Here is a 10,270-nt window from a genome sequence, read left to right as displayed (position 1 = left end):
TNCGCACCACGATGTACAACGTCCACAAGCAGGTAGAGGCAGAAGGATGAAGAGTTCTAATACAGCCTTGGCGAGATAGTCAGTTCAGGGATATCCTGGGCTACATGAGATTCTATTTCAAAAAAAGAAGGAAAAGAGACAGAGGAAAAGAGGAAGGGAAGGAGGGAGGAAGGAGAAAAACAAGAGAAAGAAAGAAGAGATAGGTAGATAGGCAGGTTCACATCACGTAGAGACTCACAGTGCTAGGATTCGGCAGAGGACCCTGTTTTGCTGCACAAAGTGAAGGTGCCATTTGAGACAGGGTGGGAAGGTGGTATTCATGTCAAGGAATGACTCTAGTTGGAAAATAGAGGTTGCAAACAGGTCAGGAATGCATGTGACATAGATTCTTCCAGAAACAGGCGTTGGCAATGAGGAGGTGCCTGCTGACCAGACTAAACACAGATGCAAAGAATCAGAGTGAGATTAAGCATGACTGAGGGCATGAGTGGCCTTCATGATTGAAAGGTGTGTGTTTTCTAGAAAAATGTCCATTAACCCTGGGCCTTAAAGCACTGGGGTTTGAGCCTCCCTCGGGGCCACCCCTCTGGAATAGGCAGCCTATTTCAATACCTGCTTGTGGAGCAGGAGATTCTGGATCAAAGTTCTGTCTGACTTAGAGTTTAACAACGTGTCCATTGTGTGTCCACTCTCACGTCTTCGTTTTGTGATCCCAGGGCTAGAACGAGAGGACGGCCTCTCTCGTGCCAGGCGAGCACTTTACCACTGACCACATCCCCAGTTCCTGTCCACTCACTTTCAGTAAGAAAAAGAGAGGAGGGGGTGCGGGGAAAGAACGCCTTCTTTCTCTCTTTCTCTCTTTTTCTTTTCTTTTCTTTTTTTAATTTCAATGAGTTTCTTGGCTAGGAGTAAACACCTCATTAATTTTAAAGATATCAGCCTGCAAACATTATTAATGCAGCCCAAATAATGGAGAACATTAAAGGGAAATGTGAGGGAATGGCACGTGCAAGGTGGAACCAGTCACCTACCAAGCACTCCACGGAGCGCTGTGCACTTCATTACCTGCACTGCACGGAGACAGGCCGAGGCAAGAGGCGGCAGGTAAATGACAGAGTGTGTGTGTGTGTGTGTGTGAGTGTGTGTGAGTGTGTGCGTGTGTGTGCCCCCCGTGTTTGTTCTCTCTCTCTCCAATTACATGTCAGTCTTTCCCCTAAATATTAGCTTGTCTTTTTGAGAGCAGCAGGGTCTGTCTGCTTCATGGGAGGTACCCCACCCTGTAGAAGAGAAGGCTTTGTTATGTTGTCCTGGAAGAAGGACACATGCATTTGATTCCGTGGCCTGGAAGTTTTTTTCCAAGGAGCCTTTGCTCTGAGGGCTAAAGGTAGATTACCTGGCAAGGCTGGCTTCTACCTGATACTCTGATTCTCTGGAACTGATTCCCCGAAGAATCCCCAGTAAAGTCACAAATCCTATCAACCAGACTCGGAAGTGATCCTGCATCTTTGGAAAGACTTGCATGCTCCAGAACCCTCGCTGGTTTCCATCTCCCAAGCTCCATCCCTCACCCCATGGTTGCCATGTGACCCGTGCCTGGCTTCATTGTTCTCTAATACCATGTAAGACATTCTGAATTTAGCATCCAAGGTATCCTGGTGTCGTACAAAAGCTCCTGGCTAGTACTGTAGTATTTGGAGTCCAACTCCGTGCTAAGAGTGGGCTCATTGGTGTCCTGACAGCAAAGGACCATTTTCCTCTTAATCTAATCACTCATTGTGTCCAGGCAGAGCTAAGGACATTTGGAACAAGCAAGAGAGACAAAATGTCCTGTCTCTTCAAAATGTACTGTCACACACACGCACACACACACACACACACACACACACGGCTACTGTTTATCTGGCATCAATTGCTTTGGATGCTGTTAGCTCCAGAGAGCACAATCATAGCCACTAGTGCTGGGACACATACTGCTTATCACAGGGTACCACAGCCACTTTAGAATCCAGCTACATTCCACAGGGGGCCCAGACAAAGCTCTTCTGTCTGCAAGGATTTTTTTGTGTACAGCCTGGGACCCAGTCCAACAGCCATGGGAGAGGAGATTACTTCCAATACATATTGGAGGTGCTGGTTTCCAGAACACAGCAGGATGGACATTCGATTTCTGTATGACCTTGCAAGAGTGGGCAGAGGTGGGAAGAAAATAGAGACGTCATTTTGGACGGAAAGGGGCTCAGCAGGCAAAGAAAACTCACATAAGGCTGGGGAAATGAAAAGGAGATTTGGGAACGAGCAGTGCCTTGCTCAGTCTCTTTTTCCATCATGATTTTCGTGCCTTTTCTAGATGAGGATGATGTTCTTGAGATGTCCATTGAATATTTCAAATTTAGGACCCAAGGCATCCTGGCATCCTTCAAAAGTCCTTGATCAATAATGTGATTGAGGCTCATACTTGACAGGCTGGCCTTCTAAGGAGAGGGAGGAGGTGGGGAAGGAACCTTAAGCTCTAGAGACTTTCTAGGGGTGCTCAATGAATACAGGAATCACAAACTTTCAAATGAATCCATCCCAACCCATAGTCTACATCCCCAAAGCCCTCACTCAGGTGCAAGACTCTCACTTAAATGGCAGCAACTTTCCCATTCTTTCCGAACTGGGGGTATTAGGAAGGACTTGGAAGGGGAGGAAAATGGGTTTCTGTATGAAGCGTGAGTTTGGGCGTCAAAATTCCAAGTATGTCATAAAGACGGTCATGCAAAATTGAGTACTGGTGGGGTCTACCATCAAGGAGGCAATTATAGGCTAACCTTGGGGCCTATTCCATCTCCAAGGAGCTCTGCACACACACATTCTGAATTAGATTGATCTCTTTCATTAACATCAATAGGCTCCAAATACCTTTGTGTACTTATTATTACCTGGCTTTAATGGATAATGAAATTGTGGCATAATATTGCTAACACCTGAAGGGTGTCTAATGGAGAACACGGACTGAAACTAAAGTGCTTTTTCTTCCTTTTCTGTGGAATTTAAAGGCACCAGCTCCTTTAGTCCATTAGGAATGATGAGCTCGAGGAAGGATGAGCTGAGGGCAGGCTCACAGAGAATAGTGTCTTACTGAGCAGGTGGCACATTCCCCTCACAAGAAGCAGGAGTCGTCGGTTCTTAAGTCCATATGAAGACGGACCCCAGTGGGATGCCCCCATTTGGGCTAATGTCACACCCCATTCTATTGGAAGTAAAGGTAGCATCAGTAACAGACTCTGCTGGAGTTCAGGGAACATCTGTCTTCTCAGGCTCAAGGATTGTTGGAATTTGATCTCTGTTGCCGGGGTAAATTACTGTGACCAAAAGCTACTTGGGGAGGAAAGGGTTTATTTGGCTCACGTTTCCAAGTTACACTCTTATCATCAAAGGAAGTCAGGGTAGGAATGCAAGGCAGGAACCTAAAGCAGAAACCCCAGAAGAAGAGTGCTTGCACTCGGACTTGCTCATTCCTAGGCTCATGCTTGGCTAGCCTTCTTATACAGCCCAGGACCACCTGCCTAGGGATGGTGCCACCCATAATGGGCACCCTTCTGCATCACGTAATAATCAAGACAATCTCCCAAAGACATGACCAAAGACCAATCTGATCTAGGCAGTTCCTCAGTCAAGGCTTTTCTCCTAGATAACTCTAGGCTGAATCAAATTGTCAGTTAAAGCTAACTGGGATGGGCTGGAGAGATTGCTCAGTGGTTAAGAGCACTGACTCTTCCAGAGATCTGGAGTTCAAATCCCAGCAACCACATGGTGGCTCACAACCTTCTGTAATGAGATCTGATGCCCTCTTCTGGTATGTCTGAAGACATCTGCAGTGTACTTATATATAATAAATAAATAATCTTAAAAAAAAAAAGCTAACTAGGACAATGCCAAGCATATAAGGTTCAGAGAGGAATAGAAAGGCTCAGGCTCTTGGTGTCTAACAGAGACATCAAAATCTGCCCAAGGAGGTACAGCTCACTTGGTAGGGTATTTGTCCTAGCATGCAGGAAGCCCTAGGCTCAGTCCCAGCACTGCATAAAATAGCACCTAAGCTTGGGAGGAAGTCTTCAGTGTCATCATGCAAATTAGAGAGGGACTCCGGTTTGGTTTTGGTTCATTCTGGAACAAGGCTCCTTTCTGCCTATAGACTCACCAGCCACCAAAGTCTGGCTCCTAAACTCAGAAGTCTGGGCAAGGACAGGGACTGGCCCTGCTCATGGCACTAAGTCTCCAGTGTAGCTTGTCAGCAGGCTCTTCATGCTCAATGTTTGCTGAACAAAGGAAAAGCTGGAGATCGACTGAGATAACAATACAAATTTCAGAAAACAATAATAAAATTAGAGATTTGGTTTGTTTTTGTTGTTGTTGTTGTTGTTGTTTTTGACAGGGTTTCTCTGTGTAGCCCTGGCTGTCCTGGAACTCACTCTGAAGACCAGGCTGGCCTCAAACTCAGAAATCCTCCTGCCTCTGCCTCCCAAGTGCTGGGATTAAAGGCGTGCGCCATCACTGCCCGGCTTTATCTCACTTTTTAAAGGCTGTACCAGGTTAATAGGGGAGCATTAACTTAATCCCCAGGAGGCATTGACTCTAAAGCAAAGAGCAAAGTAGGTCCTTTGTTTTAGAAGAAACCCCAAACTGTGGCACTATTTGGTTTCTCTTGGGAATGGTTGCTTCCTTGTTAAAGACAGAATAGATTAGAATCTTCTAGAAGGCATAGTCAGTTTTCCAGTGTTGTAAGATAGATGGAAATAGGAAAATTTTCTTTGTTTTATGCGACAGCAGAAGCTAATTACCTAATGGGATACCTGTGTCTTTCTGCTTTCAACTTCTACTGAGACCCAGTAAAGATCCTTTCAAGTTCAGGGCCAGGTGTATATGTCCAGGTCAAAAGCCATGAACTTCATAGGTCTTCTCAGACCTCCCTCCACCCTGGACACTTGGGGACCTGGGCCCGATAAATCTATACTTCCTTGGAAACCAGGTCTCTGAGGAACCACACCACTTACTCGCCTTTGGTTTTAGCCTATGTTTTCTGTTTACATCTGGGTGGAAGGGAATCGTCTTTACCTGTGCTAATTACGTCAGAACTTGATTCAGAAGGACAGGAGCTCAATTGTACCTGGGATGTTTGGCAAGGCAAAAGCATCCTGCTTCTTTAAAAGGGAGGGGGAGGGGCTGAGGAAATAACTCAGTTGGTATACTGCTGGACTTGTAAACTAGAGTACCAGAGTTTAATCCTCAGAACATGAAAAGCTGTTGTGGTCCTGTGTGCTTGTAATCACAGCACTGGGGAGGTAGAGACAGGCAGATCCCTGGGGCTCCCAGCTAGTCAGCTTGGCCTACTTAGTAAGTTTCAAGCCAATGACAGATGGTTCCTTGGTAATGACACCTAAAGTTGCTCTCTGGCCTCCACATGCACATGTTCATGTGTACACATACACATACATACATACACAAGAAAGTAAGAAGACCTGGGTCCTCCCAATTAACTGACATGCCTTGTGCTTGTCTTTAGGGTGACACTCATAGGCTTTTCTCCCACCTCATGCAATCTCTACCATGAAGTCTTCCAGGGTAATCCCACTTCTTCCCTCTACCCAAGCAGGTATGATCCCTCCATCCTCCACTCTAAGAGGCCAGATCATCAGCATCTGGGGCTGGATCACAACATAAAGCCCTCTGGGCCTCTGGCCATTCAGTGTTCCTTCTCCCCCCACCGTCTCTTGTAGCTACCTCATCACAGCCCAACAGAGATGCAGCAGGTTGATGATGGTTCATTGTGGTTTTTGTTCTTGTTGACTGCACTTTGATAGAAATGTGTTTTAACCAAATTATTGCAAAGCAATGTGTGTTGCACTGGTATAGATATTTGCAGCCAATTATGTTTAATGTGGAAGACAACAGCCAGACTACAATCCACCAAACAGCTCTGGCCTGCCAAGCTCCACTGAATCGGGACATGTTCCCAGATCCAATGGCTAGGGAGCCTCAGCTCTCATCAACAAGGTGTGTGGTGGGCTCCCCTAGACAACCTGCTCCCCCTTCCCCATCACCGGCCTCTATACCTCCTCTGTGTTTGTGCTCATTTCTTTGTATTTTTCTCCCAGAGTCGTCCTGTCTCCTCTCTGATATCTGGACAGAGCCTGATTTGTAGCTAGGCTGTAGCTGATGAACTCCAGGAATCAGAAGATGTGGGGTTACATTACAGCTCAGTCACTGACTCAACTTATTTAAGGGTGCAGTACTTCAAAAAATCTATGAGAAGAAAACAAATAATATAATAGATGTAAAAGCATCCAGCACATGACCTAACACATAGAAAGCAGTCAAGTGTCAAGTCTGGCAAACCCAAGAAATGGGAGCTGTTAAGAATGCTGGTCCCAATCCAGCAGCAAAGGAATGAGGATGCTGGTTTGCTCCATCAGGCTCAACTGAATGTCTACCTCAGGAGAATCCTTATTAACAGCCCTGAGGAGAAGCACCACCTCAGAGATGGGACCTTGATTCTCTTGTCTCTCTACCTCCAGAATGCTTAAGTAAAAGGCATGTACCAACACTTCCAGTTTATGCTGTACTGGGATAGAACCCAGGGCTTTGTACATGTTAGACAGGCACTTTACCAGCTGAGCTACAACCCCAATTATAACCTTAGCAGTGGGAGACAGAGGTGGGCCAGAGAACTCACAGGCTAGCCAGCCAAGTACTGAGCTTCTGGTTTACTGAGATGCCCTGTTTCAGGCAATGACTCGGAGAATAATAAAGGAGGTCACCTGACATCCTGCCATAGTTTCTGCATCTATCTGCATGGACGTGCATCTGTGCACACATGCACACACAACAGCATTGCTAGGTCTATTGAAAATGTACCTTTCCATCTTTTTGAACCACAAAAGAGCCGTGTGTGTGTGTGTGTGTGTGTGTGTGTGTGTGTATTGTTTGAGACAGGGTCTTGTTATGTAGTCCAGACTGGCTTCCAAAAAGTAGCAATCCTCCTGCTTCAGCTCCCTAAATTCTGAGATTATGGCATTTACCAGCACATCAGTCTGCCTCAAACACATCCCTACCATAAACTACATAACCATTTTTCATTGCACACAAGGGGTGGGACTTAAGTGCTGTGTGCTGAGCCAAGTGTTAGGTCTTCTGCTTAGACTGGAAAGCTCCCTTGTTCCCTGCCAGGTAGTGATCCGCAGATGTCCATTGGCCTACGTTGTGAGCCTCTTGATACCTAGCATCTTCCTGATGCTCGTGGACCTGGGAAGCTTCTACTTGCCCCCCAACTGCCGTGCAAGAATTGTGTTCAAGACCAGTGTGCTGGTGGGCTATACAGTCTTCAGGGTCAACATGTCTGATGAAGTGCCAAGAAGTGCAGGGTGCACACCTCTGATTGGTAAGCAGCCCCAATGTCACCTGACACCCTCCTAGACCACTCCTGGCCAAGATCTGCATGTCACATGTAAGACTGCTGCTAACTCCTTTTCTCTGCTCTGGTCCTTCCACAGGGGTCTTCTTTACTGTCTGCATGGCCCTCTTGGTTCTCAGTTTATCCAAATCCATCTTGTTGATCAAATTCCTCTATGAGGAGCGGCACAGTGGGCAAGAACGCCCTCTTTTGTGCCTTCAAGGGGACTCTGATGCTGATGAGTCTAGATTGTACCTCGGGGCTCCACATGCTGAAGTCACAGGTTTGTGAGAAGCCTTGATATTCCCATGCTGCTTGCTTTGTTATGCTGAGTACCTGGTTCCACTGAGGGATCAACAGGCTGTGTCTGGACTAAGTGAATGATGGGAAACTTGTGCTTTTCAGCTCCTGTTCTGTGTTTGAGATTTCCTCTTTGAACTGAAGGCTACCTCCTGCTGGAGGTCATCTTAGCTTAAAGCTCAGGTTGTTTGTCACCTCTAGTTTACTTCATTTCCACAAGAGTGACTGAGCCATGAACTCAAAAGTTGTGGAATTCCAGCATATAAGCACGCGCGTGCACGCACACACACAGAGAACACATCGCACTATACACACAGAGACTGCACACAAAGATGGGGGAGGAAGATGAATAGTCGGGTTCTGGTTCCTTTATGTAAAGAGCTTTGAGAATCATTCTAGCTCTAGATAGATGCAGCCTCCACACACCCCTCAACACAGTGCAGCTCTGCCACTTTCCCTGAGCTTTCCCTCAACCTGGCTGTGCCTCTTCTAACCAGGCAGGGTGAGAGTCCCCAATTCCAGCAAAGACTTTTCCTTAAAGAATAAGAACAAGTAGTTCCTGGTTCATTCAGGGTGCTCCCCTCTATCACACAGAGTCCCCGGTCTGTCAGGAGCACCAGGTCCCATCAGATACTCTGAAGGATTTCTGGTTCCAGTTCCGGTCCATCAACAACTCTCTTCGAACTCGGGATCAGGTTCACCAGAAGGAGGTGGAGTGGCTGGCCATCCTGTACCGCTTTGATCAGCTGCTCTTCCGAATCTACCTTGCCGTGCTGGGGCTCTATACTGTCACCTTATGCTCTCTCTGGGCACTGTGGAGCAGAATGTGACAATGGAGACCTCTGGTCTCACTTGATGTGGGGTTACAACACGTAGGGAAAGCTGAACAGTGTTTGGAGAGGGTCTGAAAAGAAGGGGTGGGTAGCCTCCAGGATGCTATTGTCTCTTTTCAGTGACTACAGAGACAAGAATCTTATTGGCTATTGACCAAACCAGTAAACATACATGTTCATAATAAAGATGTCTAAACAGAATAGAGTATGCAGTGACAAGCAAGCTTTCACTCTCCCTGAGCCAGCAGCAACTGCGTACACTTAGGTTTAAGGAAAAAAAAAGTTTGCTTTTAGATTTTTGAAGCTGGGTCTCTTATAGTCCAGGCTAACCTTGAACCCCTGACATTCCAGCCTCTACCTTCCAATTGCTGAGACTGCATGTATTGTGCCACCATGCCCAGCTCCATTTGATATCTTCTGCTTCAACAGTCTATATGTCAGCTTGGCTTAAGCCCTGCTCAAACCTGCTTAAATCCTCCAGGTTCATCAATACATGACTGTCTCCTCAATTCTATCTTTGGTCTCATGTTATTTTATATCCTTCTCCCCTTAAATATTTGGTAGCCTTTTTAATGCATGTGTGTATATGAGGAAAAAGAGGGACATACATACATACATACATACATACAGACAGACAGACAGACAGAGATTACCTAATGGGCTACATGCTTCCGGCCCCTGACGCTGAGCCTGGTTCTATCACTGTCCATTTAGGAGAGACCTCAGACTTCACTTCAGTTTGCCTTATTTAAAGCAGGGGTTGTCAATATTTACTCTTTCTATATCATAGAATTATGAAGGCAAAATCAAGCCAAATGGCTCAACGGCATCTTGAAAAGTACAAAATAGATGATGAAAATAAACTTGAGACTTGCCTGCTATCAACAGACGGTTCTGGTTGGAGTCTTCGGTGTAAGTGTGGGCTTCCAGTTTCCTGTCTGCTCTTTCTGCTTCCCCCACACCTAGCCCAGGTCCCTAGAGTTCTACATGTGGGGACTCTGCAACAATAGTCACAAAGCACTTCATTCCAGCTCACTGCTTGATGGACAAGTGTCTGAGGTGCTTTCTCAAGTCCGAGGGACAAAATCCACCCAAGGTCAGACAACCTGTCTGGGCCCTCCCTGGGCATCTATATCTCTATCCATCACTGAGGGTGGTCAGACATCCAGTTTCCTGGGCATCCATATCTATCTATCACTGAGGGTGGTCCTCAGGAGGCTAGTGGGCAGAACGACACAGCAAGGCTTAGAGACATTATACATCCTAGTGCTTCCAGCATAGGCCATGAAAGTCCAAAGCTGTTTTCTAGAAACCTATTCCAGGACTAAAATTGCCTTTAAAAAAAAATCTGCCCTCCCATCCCCACCCTGAAGAAAAAGAATTTAAATTCCAATAGCCTTTACCTGCACCCCCTCTTTCATTACCTCCCAGTTAGTGCTCAACGCCAATTGTCCATGAAATTCCACTGCTGCCGTTAATGAAATGGGGAACGCAAAAAGTTTGTGAACAGGAAGTGTCCATGCAAACTCCACCTGTTTCCTTCTTCACTTCCTACTTTGTTACCACTGTCCTTCTCTGCCTCTATGGTGTTGTTAGCCTCTACATTGATGCTAGCCTTCTCCACTCCCACCCTCCCACCCCCCATCCCCACCCCACTCCACCCCACCCCCATTATCAGAGAGGGCAGTTGGAAAGGCATGGCTGT

The 10,270-nt window shown here is 46.4% G+C and overlaps 1 protein-coding gene across 1 annotated transcript in view; it reads left to right on the top strand.

Annotated features, from left to right (window-relative positions):
* Htr3b (5-hydroxytryptamine receptor 3B) overlaps positions 1 to 9,074 on the top strand; it is a 29,920-nt gene extending 20,846 nt beyond the window's left edge. Inside the window, exons 7-9 of the mRNA XM_021173291.1 lie at positions 7,210 to 7,420; positions 7,533 to 7,715; positions 8,327 to 9,074. Of these exons, the coding sequence (XP_021028950.1) occupies positions 7,210 to 7,420; positions 7,533 to 7,715; positions 8,327 to 8,562 (630 nt within the window). The 3' untranslated portion in view covers positions 8,563 to 9,074. The remainder of the gene's footprint in view (positions 1 to 7,209; positions 7,421 to 7,532; positions 7,716 to 8,326) is intronic.
* The last annotated feature ends 1,196 nt before the right edge of the window (positions 9,075 to 10,270 follow it).

Source organism: Mus caroli, chromosome 9 (genome assembly GCF_900094665.2).
Source record: "Mus caroli chromosome 9, CAROLI_EIJ_v1.1, whole genome shotgun sequence".
In the NCBI taxonomy this organism is placed as follows: domain Eukaryota; kingdom Metazoa; phylum Chordata; class Mammalia; order Rodentia; family Muridae; genus Mus; species Mus caroli.
The sequence above is the reverse complement of the archived record's forward strand: the minus strand, read 5'-3'. Positions and strand labels throughout refer to the sequence as shown.